The 17,120-nt window shown below is 42.8% G+C and overlaps 1 protein-coding gene across 1 annotated transcript; it reads right to left on the bottom strand.

Moving 5' to 3' along the window:
* Positions 1-20: 20 nt before the first annotated feature.
* specc1la (sperm antigen with calponin homology and coiled-coil domains 1-like a) lies at positions 21-16,849 on the bottom strand. The gene is made up of 16 exons (XM_028414538.1): positions 16,695-16,849; positions 11,206-11,368; positions 10,978-11,116; positions 9,258-10,885; positions 8,462-8,669; positions 8,216-8,289; positions 7,822-7,997; positions 7,393-7,556; positions 7,144-7,262; positions 6,874-6,964; positions 6,306-6,395; positions 6,071-6,230; positions 5,786-5,888; positions 3,906-4,022; positions 3,762-3,821; positions 21-2,887 (listed from the first exon to the last, which is right to left on the bottom strand). Exons 2-16 carry the CDS (start codon positions 11,329-11,331, stop codon positions 2,798-2,800), a joined length of 3,345 nt encoding a protein of 1,114 aa, XP_028270339.1. The 5' UTR covers positions 11,332-11,368; positions 16,695-16,849; the 3' UTR covers positions 21-2,797.
* Positions 16,850-17,120: the final 271 nt, after the last annotated feature.

Here is a 17,120-nt window from a genome sequence, read left to right on the forward strand (position 1 = left end):
AAATAAAGCAACAAACAACAGACAGCTTTTTTTCTTTTTTTACAAGTGATTATCATCATAGTGTGCATTTAATACTGTAGCTTAGTCCCTTTACACTCACACACACATTTGTTCATTCAGTTTTGCCAACAGACTGTATGTAGTGTGATCAGGAAAAAGAAAACAACCTTAAACAAACTGCAGAATGTGTTGTTAAAAAAAGGCATCATGGAAACAAAAACTAAAGCAGGTTCAGTGGAATTCTCAGAGCATCTTCAAGTAAACAAAGGAAAACAAGTGTAGCATAATGAAGTGGACCCAGTAATGACACAATGAGCTCTTCACATTTCGCTTGTTCTGGTAAAGCCATACGACTTAAAGGGTATCATCAAACAATGTAACATGTCCATCATGTGGAGGTGGAATGTGCTTCCAAGCTCTGGCCAGCCCTATGGTCCCCTCCTCCCTCAGCAGGCTGGGCTCAGTGTTCATCAATCACTCCACATCAGCACACGCTGGACCTCGTAAAAAAAAAAAAAAGTCCCAGGATCACTAAAGCGTGATCAAAACACATTCCGCTTCCAGGATTGTGAGGCTTCAAATCTCTCTGAAGCTCTCCTGTCAGGAGCTATAAAACACGTCGAGCAGAGGTGGAATCGAGCGGAGCAAAATAAAACTGCTGGCTGATAATCCTCAGCATCATAGCATCACAAAAAAAAACCACACACACCCTGTCAGTAAAGAGCCTGTGCTTTCAAATGTCAGTAAATAACTCGCTCTCACTTTGCCTTGTACACAAAAAGAAACAGTCATTGTTGCAGGCTCTCTTGTGCTAATTTTAAATCACTGAATGTCTAATGCAGCTGTACACACAGTCTGTGATGTGGCTTTGCCAACAGCACGGCAGGATGTGCTTCTAAATCGAGCCAAAAATGTAGTTCCTAAGCGTGTTATTGATACCAGCTGGCAGCTCCATGAATCAAAACTGTGTGTAGTCACCTTCACTTAACACATGAGGGAATTCATCTTCCCAAAATGGCTCATGACCATCACTTTTCTGTTTCTCTAGAGGCACAAACAAGAGGGACCTTGTTTCAAAAAGGACTGTGACACATGCGTGATGAGGATAACATGTCACATCTTCAGCCTCGGAGTAAGGCAGGAAGTTAGTGTGGGAATTAAAAATAAAAGCTTATCTCAGTGCAGCTACGTATGTGTGAGTGTAAATAAAATTATATACACAAATATAAAGCAAAGAACTCACTACAATGATCAGACGCTATGCAAATAAATACAGTGAACTTGGTATGTATGAGGCACAATTACACACAGCAGTCAGACAGTGATGATGCAGATTACATTTAGGCTAATTAAATGGCATCCTGTGCTACACAGCAGCTCTATTGTAATGTTGTTTCACAGACAGACTGTACATTCTGTTTTACATGTGCAGATGGTAAAGAAAGTTGGATTTATTTGGGAAACATGTGTATTTGTCTTCCTGCTGAGAAGACCACACTCTTATCTATATGTCACTAAAGCTCACTAATGTGAAGTAGCTATCAAACATAAGCCCTATCATCGACTCAGAGGTACTTGTTCTTTCTTTCTGCTCAGCTTCTCCTGCCTGAAACCTTACAATCAGCACACAGGCATGAATTTGTATTGATCTTCACTTCCAGTAAATCACGCCAGTAAATCATGACGCATAATGTCAAACCACAGCTGTAACTGGGACACTGCATTCTCCTGCAAAAGTGCATCTGCACCTATGAACATGTAAGGATTCCAAAAACTAGATCACTTTTTTAACCGCAGCATGCCTAGTTCTTTCTTATTAGATGACATAGCTGATGCTTGAGGCTCTGATCTAAAACCAACGAAGGACTACACTCTACTCACTCATATTGTGGCTAAGATGTAGTGATGCTGTGTGCTGTATGTGCCACATGAAAGAAGTGCAAGATGGCAGAGACAGAAACACACATTATATCATCGAATGATTATTAGTCCACCTTTACGTATCTAAATGTGAGACCCATCAGAGTGTTAGTGCTGCCTAACAGAATGTGTGGGAGAGTTACGTCTGTGCTTAAAAAAGCACTTATGATCAGGTGCTGTCTGCAGCATTAGTCCATCCTGATGTTCAATAACCTAGAAAACTTTTTGGCAACTCTTCAGCTTCACACGCTGTAGTGAAAGAGCTCACTTCCTGGTCGTCATCAGAACTCACACAGGCACTTTATCCATTGAAAGAGAGGCATCTGTATCACACTGTAACATCTGGAAGACTTGGTGCAAAAAAAAAGGCTGCATCTGTCTGTCATCTGTCCAAAGGGAATTTCCATCATGGCTAACCTTTGGTTTGGTAATGTGTAAAAAAAAAAAAAAAACACTGACAAATAATAAAAAATTCTTCTCTTGGAAAGTAACACAAAGTCAGATGTGACGGAATTCCCCTTAAACAACCCACAACGACCTGCAAAGTGAGTGGGAAAAAATATAATGCGTGCAAAAGCCAGAGAGAAGGCACTAAAGTGTGGTTTCTGGAGTCCATCAACGAGATTTCACTTCTGGTTTTGACTAGAGTCACTTCTCATGGCGTGTTAGTGTAACAGAATACACAAGAGCGAGCCCTCTAACACTGTACTGGGAGGGTGATGCTGTTGTGTCCAGTGAGGCTCTGGACTGCTGTAAGTGTTGTAAATACTCAGGACAGCGTGACTGGATGTTGCTGTGATGCTGAAGGTAGAGGTCAGTGAGGCTGAATGGTGGCTGAGAGCTCAGGAGGGGCGATGCAGCCGACTGTGCAGTGAAGTCAGGTCTCGAAGTATTTGTAGATGGCAGTGACATAAGTCATGACGCTCTGCCAGTCTGGTCTCTCTGTGTGCACCATTTCATTAATGTCCTACAACAGAGAAATAACATTTTTTACAATGTTATTTAATGACTTTATGCTAAAGGCTACATCAGGCAGTTTAAAAGTCAAATTATCTTAGCGTAAAGATGAGAAACAAAATCCACCAACCAACATCACTATGCCTAATTTGTTTTCTCTACAAAAAAAATAGAATTTCTGACATTACTGTGTTGGATTATTTGTTGGGCTGGATGCTTTACATCCTGGAGGTGAGGTTGCTAAGCAACTGGGGAAGACTTGAACTGCATCCCTGTCAGTGCAGGTTTTGTGCTGCTCACAGTTTCTCAGGCTCTACACTGTATGCTAAACTATGTTGCGGCTAACTGCACTTCCCAAAATGTAAAGTAGATTCATTCCAGCTCTCTTTTACTGTATTCAAACAGAGGAATGAAAGCATTCACTGTTTAGGCTACATTTTAGACACCTGCCAAAAGAAACAGCTACCTGGAAACTCCAGGAGAGCTGTAAATAGGCTTCTGTGTGTTTATACAAACTGTAGCTGTACAGCTTGAATTTATGATGACGTGAGGTGAATGATACAACTATAAACAGTGCATCAATTACAAAGCAAACTTTTTGAGAAATGATTTCCAAGGGTAACAGAAGTGCTTTAAATGTATTTACATTATGACTTCTTCTGGCTGATCAGACATACAGTTAGAGGAAAAACTCTTTGAACCCCTGCTGATTTTGTAAGTTTGCCCACTAACAAAGAAATGATCAGTCTATAATTTCAATGGTAGGCAACTCCAACCTTCAGCTCCCTCCACAGTATTCCCTGACTGTACAAAAAATATATTATTGCTTTCAATTGTTGGCGTACATTTACAAAGTAATTTCATGTTTGCTCTGTGAATCTTACCAAAGTGCATTTGATGCCCACACTCTCTGCAGCCTGGAAAGCTAAGGTGAAATTTCTCCTCTAAAAACAAGAGAAGTAAGAGTCACACACTATAAAACATGAAATATGAAGATAATTGAAGGTTTGTGGTTTTCCTCTGCTTGCCTTCTCTTGGCTGGTGAGCTCCTGGTATGGGATGTGTGCGGGCAGGTATGTGTGGAGCACGGCGCAGAAGGCCAGGCCGTCATTCCAACTGCTGCTGAAATTAGTGATGTCTATGTTCTGAAAAAGATAGCAGGGACAAAAGCGATATAACTTGAGATAACTTGAGAGCAATATCGAGGGAAACAAGTATATTCTGACACCATCCATTAGCCTAAGCTATCATGAATTGTTTTAACTAAGCTTTGAGCAAAGAGGTGATAACCACAGATGACCTGAGAGAGAGAGAGAGGTGTCAGTGCTGTCAACTTCGAAGGTGTGAAGTTATTTTAAGCCCAAGAAAAAGCAGTGTCAATTACGTCATTTATGCAGTGCAAGATTTTTGAGGTGAGAAGTCAACACCGCCAGTCTGATTAAACGTGATAAAAGGAGCACATCCACACATTATGGGAGGGTATTGTTTACCTCAGTTGTTTGAAGAATTGTTTTGGCAGATTCTCACTGTATTGGTACTGACAAAATATTGGTATCAAGGCCTTTTCTACTACAAGAGAAAAATGGATGGAAAAAATAATATGTGGCCCTAATTCACACCGACGGGATACAGCATTTTATGCTTCAAGTCATGAAAGTCGCTGCCAGCCAGTGTGACATTTTTTATACCATTCCAAACCATATTAAAGTCACAATAAGTTCTGCTTTCATGGAACCACTTAAAATGATTTACCCTCAGAGTAACAGCAACTCCATCCGATGACAGTTGTGGGATTTTATATGAAGTATCAACATTACTCATCCATATCACATCTACCATCTTTTCCACCATCAACTGTCATCTGGCTTTTAAAATGAAAGATTTACCGCCTCGTTCAAACAACCACCCAACTTATACATAACTACATGCTCAAATTTCCTCAGTCGTAATCTACCTGATAAGCATTGTGGTACTGTGAATGAGTATCTTAGAATGTGTTAAATAAGGCGCAGTTCCTGGAGAGCACCAGAGGTGCCATGGTAACCATAACCTAGATCAGTTAAAAGGGGTAAACATCACCTGTGTGGCAAGTGACTTTTCAAACATCTGTTGATTGTTATTCAGATCATTTCTAGGTCACTGCATGTTTAGACAGGCCTTCTTCCATATGTGTAAAAAAAAAGACAACAGCAACATCACACTAGAATCACAAGGGAGACAAATAGCATATATTAATCAACTCAACACTGTTTTTGCCGATGCTACTATTCTAATATACATGCACATCTGGTTCTTATTTTAGAAAGCTTTCAACTGGCATCAGCAAAGAAGTGTTCGCAAAAAAACTGGGTCACTTGTAAAAAAGGAAACGGTAAGAACAACCACAAGGCAACAAGCACACACTGACATACGCCTTTCATGCAACACACTGTTCACAGCTGGTGCAGATGCTGCCGCAGATGCTGCTGCAGATTATATTTTTGTCACTGTCCACTTAAGAAATTGTTACAGCAACAAACAGCTGTAGCTGTTATAAACAAAATACTGTGCTGTCTCTTTCCGACGTGCTCTCCAGTGGCAGCTGGCAGCTTTTGATGGGAAAAAAATACATTGTTCTAACACTAATCAACAATGATGGCATGAATGGCATGTTTTCCTTCTCATACATTTGTTATGGAGCGACCGCCTGCATCTGTCACTGAGATCATATGGACAATGAAAGGTAAAAAAAAGAGTAAAAATCAATGTCGCAGAACAAGAGGTACCTTTAACACAATGTAACTCATCCAACAACAGTTCAGTTGGAGGGTGTTGTCATTTTAGTATGGGCAAGTGTAGTCCTACTATAGTACTCCACTGTGAGTCCTGAACTGCTGATCATGTGGACAGGGACTGGACTGTAACCTACCTGATAGCCCTCAGTCTTCTTCTGGCACCACTTCAGCAAAGCATTTCTCTTAGAGCCTCCATACTCTCTGGCCAGCGCTGACAGCGGGTCCTTCCTCTCCTCTCTGTAACAGTCCCACACAGTTTGTGTAAACACTCACATAGTTTTAAAAGATTTACTATGTCAGAAAAGTAAACAGATGACATGCTCAGCTTGTTTGCTTAGCTTTGTCATTAGCTCAATCACATCCACAGTGTGATGGTCTGATGTCACACAGGGGACTTAAACAGCGTAACGGAGTGGTACCTTAGGCGGCTGCGTGCTGTCGGTGTGACGGAGGCGGTGGGGGAGGAGGAGGACAGGGAGAGCGGGGAAGAGGCTGCACTCATAGCCAATATGGAGGTGGAGGAGGCCCCATCGGAAGCTGACATGTCCCTCTTGATCTCCTCACTGCTCCGGCGGGACACTGCACCAGAACGGAGGATATAATGTTAGACTGTTTATACTTTTATCCTTCTAACTTTTACCGAGTTTCTCTAACCTGAGATTGCTTTTGCGGAGTCCATGCTTGAGACCCTCTGGATGACAGATGGAGACCGGCTCGCTGAGGTTCCCCTGAGAAGGTGCTCAGCTGTGGATACATCACAGCATTTACATCACATACAGTATGAGTGACTTTGAGTGACTTCCTCTGAAATTAGAAGTAACATGAGGTCAACAAAGAGCAACATTCCAGTCCCTCTGAGTTCAGGGAATACCGACACATGAGGACGGCTCGCTTGCTAAGAAAATAATAAATCAGAGAAAAGTAAACGGAACACTGGAGGCTATGGCCAAGTCTGCACGTTCACATGAAACGCTTGGACTCAATAATGTGGAAAGCGAACTAAGGGAACTGAGCACTCATTATTTCCCTCTTATCATCCACTCAATACACATGGATCCTGCTAGCTCCCACCCCCTCAAACCCCCGGAGAGACAGTTCCTTTATATGTCATGAGAGTACAGCCGTAGACAAAAGATTTGACATATTGAACTGTATGATATTCTTAGCATATCAATGCATATATTTCAGAGAGCCATCGTTCTTGAATAAAGATTATATTTACCTGGCATGGTGATGTCAGTGTAGCTGGGCCTTTTATCAGTCAATGAGGAGAGTGGCTTGGCAGCTGACATAGACCCAGTGATTGAATGTCTCTGAAACAGTGAAACAGAAGCTTTTATTGCATTGATGCATCACTGTAGAAATGGCTGGTAGACAGTGTCAATTTAAAGTTAATAATAAATACAATTTTGTCAATCAATAATTTTGCATATAATGCCATGGCTTCTCACTCTGCCATGTAGAGTCATGATACAAAGTTTTTTCCCTCTACCTGTATGGGTGAAACAGCAGCTGCTGGGGGCGTTTTTAAGGGACTGGGGCTGAGAGGCGTTCGAGGCAGAGGGGCAGCAGGAGCTGTTGGAGCCACAGCGGCACCGTTGGAGGGTGGGCCTGAGGGAGAAAGTAATGATAATTACAGCAATGTGCCAAAACAATACAAGGAAAGCAGCCAATACTTATTAGCACCAGGAGCAAAAAACAAAATTGAAAAAAAATGGAGCCTGTGATGATTATGCAGTACCTTGTGAGGCACTATCAAAGCTCTTGATGAGTGTTTTGACGGTGGGTGAGGGCTCTGAGGAGGTTGAAGATCGCCGGCTGAGACCCATCCCTTGTCTGAGAGCAGCCAGGTCCCTCTCCACTGCATTCATGTAGTTGTACACCCTGCCTCTCTCCTCCTCCTGCCTGGAAAACATACAGTGCTCTGCTCAGTATGTACACTGTATGTTTTTGATTTAACATGGCTCTTTCTCAACAATTTACATTACAAGAGCAATTCATGTACATAAGCGATTAAAATGTATTATTTATAACGTTGTTTCTGGGATTCAGAAAGCCAAACTGACATAAATCTGCTACTGCTTATCTAGAATCATTTTGTTTAGAAACATAAAACAGACGATGTCAGCATGTATTCTGGAAATCTTCCATGGCTGCCTGTAATTCTTACTTGCGACTCTTGACCTCGTCTAGCTCTTTGCTCAGCTTCTCGTTCTTCTCCTGGGCTTCTTGCAGCCGGCGCCGCAAATCTCCGATCTCCTCCTGTGCTTCCGACTTGATGTCATTAGCAATGACGACAGCTGTCTGCAGATCGGCCTGGAACTGACGCCACTCCATCGACTCCTCCTGCAGAGACAGCACAATAAGAGAGACTTATCTACAAAGCTTTATTTACAGCTGAGGAATTTTAATTTGGGGAACTCCTAGAAAAGGTTTTCATACACTAAATGCCACCTTTCCTGTAGCACACGTGTCAAACTCAAGTCAAATCTAGCACGCTACAACGCTCTATCTTCAAATCCAGTACATGCTGAGGGCTAATTCTGTTATCGACACAAACTTACCCTCAGTCTGCGATGAAGAATCTTAATCTCCCTCTCCATGTCGTGCTTCTGGTCCTGTAGCTTCTTCACTGAGTCTGAAAGAGTAACAGAGAAGCATGTCAGTGATATAAACACAGACTGACTCATTACAGCACTACTGACCAAGCTGTCGTAGGAGACATTGACTTTAGCCTCAGGATGTCAAAGCAGTCACTCACTGTTAGCCTGACTGGACACTTATCTACTAAATACTAGACCTCCACTTACTCTCGAGGTCTGTGATAATGAGGTTGTCATGGAGTTTCAGAGCTCGGTGCTGCTCCACCTCGTCCTCCAGCTCGAAGATGGTTTCCTTCATGTCTGTGATCTCTGTCTCTTTCTCCTGCAGCTCCACTCGCTGCTTCTCCAGTGCACGCTCCTGATCGGCCATCTGCTGCTGCACCTGCTTCTGGAAGTCTCTGTACTCCCTGTCCAGCTGCACACACATCATACTTCATTAATAATTACCAACAAGGCATAAAGTAATCGGCCATTTAGTGTGTAACAAAGCTACTGATAGAGATTTATTGTGCACAGTGTGTAACTTAACTACACAGCTGTAGAGTGTTATAATGATCAGGTACAAACAAGGGTTGCGCATCATAAGTCCTTTTCACATAGACACTTCCTCCATGAACATTTCCAGATATCACCTGGAAGAACTGTTTATAAGAACTACATCAGTCAGACGCAGCAGAGAAAGAACAGGACACATGGTAATGTTAGCCTCAAATGTTAGCAGCTTGGCAGCATCATCAACAGTGGTTCAAGAAGGACGTTCTATTCATTCTAGTGAGAACATGTCTGGCATAAACAGTCTCTTGTCTGATACATGTGTGAAAAAGAAACTCCAGACAATGTCCAGTAATTTATGGTTAGACACTGTCTGGCTTCTGACTCGAAATGTATTATTTCCTGTCACAGTTACTGGTCCACAGCCAATAAAATGATCATTTTAGTGAGTTGAAAACTCCAGAGTTGTTGCAGTTTTCTTATTGCCTGAGTAAACTAATGTGTAACTAACCTTGCTGAAGGCCTCCTGTAGTCGGTTGAGTTCACTGTGGGCTCGTTCCATCTCCTCCTGCATTTTGGCAGCTTTGGCCTCAGCCTCCTCTTTCCCAAGCCGTACACCTTCCAGCAGCTGGCAGATGTCATTCTTGTCCCCCGCCGTGTGAAGAGAGTACAGCTCAGCCACCCTCTGCCTCTCTTGGTCCAGCTGGGATCTGCAGCGGCTCAGCTCCGCTTGGTCATTGCTCACTGCTGCTTTGTACTCCTCTAGTGCAGCAGCCATGACGACTCGTTCCTGTCTTTCTGAGTCCATGATGCGCTCCATCTGTTGGTTCCTCTCCTTCAGTGCTCCAATCATCTCCTGAGCCTCTGCATTGTCCTGTTCAGCCATCTTCAGTGTGTTGGACAGGTGCTGCTGCACCCCCAGCAGCTGCTCTCTCTCAAAGCGGGCATTATCTGCCAGGTCTGCGTAGCGCTGCTCCAGCTCCATGTAGCGGCCGCTCTTGATGTCCTCCTCTAGCACATAGGATATATGATGCTCGTCCAGCAGCGAGCGCAGGTATTCAATCTGTCTGCCGTAGAGCTCCAGCTTGTCGCTCTGCTGGCACAAGGAGTCCATGAGGATGACCTTCTCCTCACCGAGCCGCTCATTCTCACCGTTCAGCTCCTGGGTGATTTGCTGCAGGTCAGCCAGTTCCTGCAGAGTGGCCTGAAGCTCCTCAGCCGTGCTGTGCTGGTTCTCCTCCATCTGGTGGATGCGTTCTGTCAGACAGGCTACAGACACTTCGCTGGCATTGCCACTGCTGCCTCTTCGAGAGCGCTCCCTGCTAGGTGCACACTCTGACTCTGATGATGAAGAAGCTCCAGAGGGGGCATCCAGAGCGTCATCACTGGAGGTGACAGCTTGGTAGACCTCGCTGGATTCACTGTCCAGGTTGTCCACTGAGCCTCCATGCTGGTGTCCTGTGAGTAGATCCTCCAATGAGCCAGGGGCAGAGCCTTCCACAGAGGAGGTTAGTGTACCTGTGCCACCTCCATCACTTTGCCCACTACCTGCTGCAAGGTCTGGACTCAGGGAGGCATAGTTAAACAGCTTGTCAGAGCCGTCTAGCCTCTGCTCCAGGGAGAAGCCCAGTGCATTAAGCCGATCTTTCAGCATGCGGTTCTCGCTCTTTAGCAGGTTGAGCTCCTCTCTGATGGCCTGGTTCTGCTCCTGTAAGAGAATCAGAGTGGACTCTACATCGGCTGCTGTAATGGCTGAAACATGGGGCTTCTCTTCCTCTCCAGCTTCTTCCTGCTGGGGTGCTTCTTTCCCTCCTAGGCCAAGCTGGGCTCTCATATCCCTCAGCTCACTGCGAAGGTGGAGGATCTCCACATCTTTGCTCTTAGCCAAACCCAGCAGGTCTTTCACTTTGGCTTCTAGAGCCACCTTATCACTGATCTGACCATCCGATTTAGACTTGCTCATACGGCCCTCAGACTCTGCTAGGATCTGGCTGCGAGAACGCTTTCCTGAGGCCACATCCCCTGCTGCTGTCCCTGTTGCCAGCTGCTTTTTAGCAGATGATGTTCTGGATGTTCGGAGACGGTCTCGTGATGAATTTGGCTCCTTGGAAGTCGATGATGTTGTACGCTTGGAAGTACCTGGTAATACAGGAAAAATAAATCCTTTTCTTTCTCGTAAAACAAACTTTAAACAAGACTTAATTAATTGCTTTGAGTAAACTTTCTGATACCTGATGTTGTCTTTGGCTTGCCGTCCAAGTTGCTAGCACTAGTCCCAACAGAGGCAGTCCTCTTGGTCTTAGTGACAGCACTACTTGACGCAGGATTTCCTCCAGCCATAGCTGCTAAAAGATCATCATTGCTTTTCACCTAAAAGAGCAGAAAATCAGTTGCAAACAACAAAACCAAATTCAAGACTGTATCAGCTGCCAAATGCCACGTCACATTTTGACTTTCACCTTAGACAAAGGGACGCTAGTGGTGCTTTTGGCTGCAGGCTTCCCGGCACCAGCGGCGAACGTGGTCTCCGACTTCCCCCGATCTCCGCTCACCTTACTCACCACTGGCCGGGCCGTCTTCTTCATACTGAGCTCTCTGATGCTGATGCATTTACAGCTCAATCTGTACACAAAGGAGGGAGGGAAGGAAGAGAAAGGTAATGAATGTCAGCACACAGAGTGATAGCTCCAGTTTTCCATGGAAAAGGAATTCTTTCCACAGAGGCTATTCCCTCAACACTGAGACTACATGAAAAAGCTGAGCACTTCTAGAACACTCTGTCTCTGATTTAAAGTATACTGAATATAGCTGGTGTATTTATATGTTTAGTCAATGCTCATATTGCTGTTGAAAAATGTTGTTTATCCATATATAATTTATGATACATGGACACCTGTGAAGTGTTATTTTGCCTTCACTACAGTTACATTTGGAAGCTGTTAAGACAGCTGCAAAGGACCACCCCGGATACAGGAATGTAGGATAAACACTCCTAAAGGCTTCTAAAAGGCCACTAGATGGCCCTCATGTGTGATAGTTCACTCAGTTCAGACTTTCATTCTCCTGCAAGAGCGATGTCACCGAAAAGGACTAAGTGTGTGATTGCTGCTGTTGGTGTCCTCAGAGCAGAGGGAGGACAAGAGCAGCATCTTTCAAGCCTGTAAAGTAGAACCAAATAAGGAAATACTATCACGAATCAAAACGATTGCTCAAACTGTAAAAACACAAGACATATTTTGTGAAGCAAAAATGTGAGTCCGTTAGCCTGTAGCCAACCACTGCCAAGAATGAGTCAGTGCCAATTTTGGACTGTAGGTCACAATCGCTGGTGCTTTATTCAAACAATTTGACAATTCAGAAAATAATAACAAGTAATACTGGGAAAAGTCAGGGGCTGCATTTCAACATGTGTATTGGATTAGTAACAGATGATACAAATAAAGCGCTTATAATCGGAAACTTCACACATTAACTGTGCTCATTTGGCAGTGAAGGATCTAGAAAGCTTGTAGAAAAATGCAGGAGGATTCATTTGTACATATTTTACATCTAGGTCTGAAAAGAATCTGACTTGATGCCACGATAGAAAAAAAAATGGATTTGGGACGCAGCTGGAGACAGAGAGAGTAAGTACTTTAACACAGACTTGGAGGAAAAAAGTGAACTCAAGTGATTTATTGTGCACAGGAAACCCAGCAACAATCTACCTCTGAGTCAGTGCTCTTTGCTGTTTTTTCGGAGCAGAAGTTGCTTGTTTGGATATGAAAAATACATAATCAAGCCTCAACACTACTTTAAATAGAACACCAAGAAGCTGACCAACAATTGACCAGGACAAAATGTTTAGACAGTTCGGTGACTAAACCTCTTTTTAACCCCAGCTAAATAAACACACAAAATAAATATGAACCAACATTTAAAGTCAACATTCACTCAACTTTACTGTTCCAGAAAATCCAAAATAATCTGCAAACACACCACACAATGAATGGGTTTCAGCTGTGTTTCCACTGCACAGGTGTTATTTTAAATCTGTCATCCTGCTCCCAGTCTCTGAGTCTCCAGTGTGATTCAATTACGATGGTTAATATTTTATCTTCAGAGATGGCCACCAACTGTACAGATGCTGGGAAGCTACACCTTCTTCAAATAAATAACCGAGCAACTCAGACCGACTTTAGTGTTATAAAGAATTGGAATAGAAAAATGGCTAAAAGGCTACTTAAAGCCACAAAATATGATTACAAAGAGCTGCAAGCTAACAAAAGAAACTTTCTTTCCTGCCTTGTTGAGGGAATGGTAAATAATATGTCCCAGCTGAATAATCAACATTGGTGTCTTTGTGCATATTCCCTCAGTCCTTTGCTGGTTTAAAGAGGTTTTAACTGAAGGCTAGTTTTTAATGAATCTGAATCACCATCCTTACTGTATTTGAAGGCTTTATGTCATGACCATACTTTGTACAATAATACTGTATTGTATTATATGTTGGTCAGACTTATGCACAGCTAATATAAAAGCATCTGAATGGTTAAACCTTGATAATGTCATTTCATGAAAATAACATGGTAAACATTTTCTGGCCTGTCAGTTGAGAAAGCATGTGCGCGCCCCGTAAACAGCATTGGAGAAGTATCCGTATGAGTTCTGATCGTTAAACCTGGTGCAACATGTCCGTCGTTAACTACAGCTGGTTACTCTGCTTGGAGCACCTGTGTGAACTTAACTGTATCTGACTGGTTAATTGAATACAACTGCAAAATGGTGCAGCCGCAAAGACCAGCAACAACTGTTTTGTCTCATACTGAATGTTCGCTCAGCAGCTCGAGCATGTGAGGGAGATTGCACTTGACAGATGATTGCGGATTGCATACTATGAAATGTGACAAGACGTAATAAACTATCCTGGTACCTTTAAAAGGTATTGGTATGTCCTAATACCTCTACTGGCAGACAAAGGTACAATTTAAGCATGGACACTGTGGAAAGCAGCCTGGATGAAAAATATCAGCAAGGATGGTTTCAAAGATGAACAACCAAGTTTACAGAGCACTAGGAAGATTATCAACAAATATCAGTGCAGATGGAGCAGGAGGGTTCAGTTTCAACCTAGATGGACCTGAGAGTTTGTGCAGGAAAAGTCAGGACCAGACTGCAGAGTACTGAGGTGGGAAAGTCAAAGTCTGGGTCCTGGGACTGTTTTTCCTGCAGTGGTTTAGGTGAGCTTGCATTTATTGGTGGAATCCTGGATGCAAACTTAAAAGTGAAATCTGCCAACAGAAGTGGTTCTTCAGAATAACAATACAAAGGACCTATTAAAAAGCAGTTTGTTAAGTACCAGTAGACTAAAAATGGCCCGGAGACAAATCCTAAAGGTCAGCTATAGGATGCAGTGGTCTAATAACATGTCGGTGCTCTACCGTGATGACATCAAAGTTTTTCTCTCTGGAAAATGACAGCATCTTGTTGTCTACAGCAATTAAATTCACTCCTTTCAAGTGTCATTTTATGTTTTTCAGTCTGCAACAATCAGCACTTTTACAGTCTTTCTGCACGAGCCCAGAAGGTTACCATACAGACACCAACAGCAGAAGGTACAACCCATAACAGCAGCATTGCATTTGCTTAGTTTTGTCTTAAGTAATATTTTCTGTGTTTATTTAACTATTTATAACACACACATGCTTCTGTTGTGCATGGTCTTTTCTCCTCCAAGTACTGGCATGTGCACTCAACAACTAGCCAGGTTTTTCTGAATAACTGAATGTGTGTCAAAGCAGATGTCTGAAACAGAGCTGCTAGGGAGCAAAATCCCTTTTCATTAGGTCTGAATAGACATGGGAGCACAGGCTGGGGACCAACAGAGCAGCTAAATGGGGCAGAGTCAGCAGCCTTTTTCTTTCCCTCTCCCACTCTGAAAAGCAGAATGCTCTTCACTTTGTATGGCTGTTCTGTCAGTGGCAAAAATCAAAGTAAAGCTACATTTTATCTGATTTACATTTAACCTATTTGTCCACACTGGGCTTTTATACCCACTTATACGTCCAATTATAGTCAAACCTTTCTGTTTATCCCACACTGGAGCTCACACACAGCATCTGTGATGAATTACAGCATAGTAAACAATACTGTTTGTGTGACAAAGACTCTCCTGGTGACTCCACAATGTAGCTATGTTTGTGGTCATAAAAACATATAAACAGTGCAGATCTGAGTCCCTCAAAAAATATTAGCCAAGTGATTCCTCCTCCTATACATGTAATGTTATCTGCACTTTCAGTATTAATGCATGCAATGGATCCGGTCCAGATCTGACCAGAGGAACAAATGTGCAGTGTTCCTTTACAGAAAGCTGAACAAAGGCATGAGACTGAGACTAAAAAGGCCGAAGAAGAAACAGCAATGGCAGGAGCGGGGGAGGTGGGGGTCTAGTAAATACTCCTTCTCTGCTCTCCTGCCTTATTCATGCTTTAACTGCAGGGAGGCACTTCCTTGCCATAACATCAGCTTCCTGTGGTGGCGTCTCCCATAAAAAAAAAAAGTCAACCCCACAAGTCTGACTGGGGAGAAGAAGGCACCAGTCTGCAGACAGAGCAGCCACTGTCATCTGAATTTCATTTACCAAAATATGCCTCGTTATTAATACACAATTGATCAAACCCTTCCTAGTATGTGACCTTCAGTCAATGAGTAACCAGTATTTAAGGTACATTTGTTATCATCCAAATTCCACTGCATTACAAATAAATAGTTATTTCTTTATCATAATTATGGGCAAAGTCTCTGTGACTACACAGTTGTCCCAAAACCGCTTTTCTAAAAACAAAGCAATTATCAGTCAGAGCCAATAGGAATATGCAGTGAGCCACATCTCTTGGAGATTGATAGAAAGAGGAGGCTGCTTTCCAAGAAAGCTTGGGAACATCTGTGATCACCTGGTTACACAGATTACTTTAAATGACCAGAGGAGAAGCCACATCTCTGTCCTTGGGTCCGGAGACAAGCTGCTACATTAGTACAATGTTGACTCTTGTCAGGGGGGTGGCAAATTTACATTCTTCAAGGCTACACCTACATTAGCAGCAACGCGGATAAAATTGGGTCTGAAACAATGTGCCCTTCAAATATTACACGCATTTACCAACAAAGCTGTTTAGGTAAAGGGAGCTACAGGGCTACGCGGGCTGTGCAAAAGTCAGTATTATCCTACAAAAGCCCCAAATTGCAACTTTATACCAAGGAGATAGCCCAGCTAGCTTGTTAGCTATACTGTCAGGCAAGCGAGGAATTTTAGTTAATTAACTTCCTGTTTGGTAACGGCCTTTCAAAACAAAAGCACCGCGCTAGACACGTAAGCACCACCCTCATCATCATGTAATGTGTTAGTAAAGTAGGAGGCCAGATAAAGAGATTTTTAGCGTCCTCACCAAATTATTATTTTTATTTAAACATCTGTAGGACTATACAAAACCCAAACTGACAGTCTACCCAAATAATTGGTTTAAATACCATTAGGATAAGTTTTTATAAGATTTAAAACAGTCTACCGAGAGGTAAATACCGAAAATATAATTTGAGGATTAATAATATTGACGCACATTACACTGACTACTACTTATCAACGCAATACCTCGACTTATTTTGAAATTAATCATAGTGCAGTTCAAATCAAACCTGCTAGCTTGACAGTCGAAGTAAAATCTGGTCTAAGGGTCAAAACAACAGTTAACGAGTTAATAAAATCAAATCAAACCAGTAAAACTACTGTAATTTAATTAAAGGAACATACGGAGTACCTGCGTGAGTTTCTTTTCAAAACGTGAATTTACCCCATCAGTCAGTAAGCTATGCCAAAGCTAAGTTTGCTAATGCTATCCTTAGGCTAACAATGTTAGCATAGCCGGCATAAAGACAGCGCTTCCTTGGTACACTGCTAAAATACACTTACCAGTGGTTCTCCTAATTCTTCCAGCTTGATAGATTGATTGATACCACGGGAACACCCATTTGTAGTCGCTAGCAGTTTTCTAATCCCACAACTTGTGACGGCAGCAGGCAGCATCGGTTTCGGGTGTCAGCTCCTTTCTGTTGGAAGCAGCCGGATGATCCTCAGCCCCCTCCCCTGGTTGCATCACCTCAGCATCACCCTCTGTGCAGGAGGGACACTTCACGGCCCCGGGATGGGAACAGACCCACTGGTTCATGTTCTATGGAGAAAGATCCCTCATGTCACATTTCATTAGGGTTGAAGAAATAGGGGTGAACACTGTCCACAGGACTAGATAAACATTAACATCTGCAGATTAGTGCTAATCCCATTTTGGGTTTACATAATTTGAAATAGATCCCAGAGATTAATTATGTAGAAAGTTAA

The sequence above is a fragment of the Parambassis ranga genome, chromosome 9, assembly GCF_900634625.1.
Source record: "Parambassis ranga chromosome 9, fParRan2.1, whole genome shotgun sequence".
In the NCBI taxonomy this organism is placed as follows: Eukaryota; Metazoa; Chordata; class Actinopteri; family Ambassidae; genus Parambassis; species Parambassis ranga.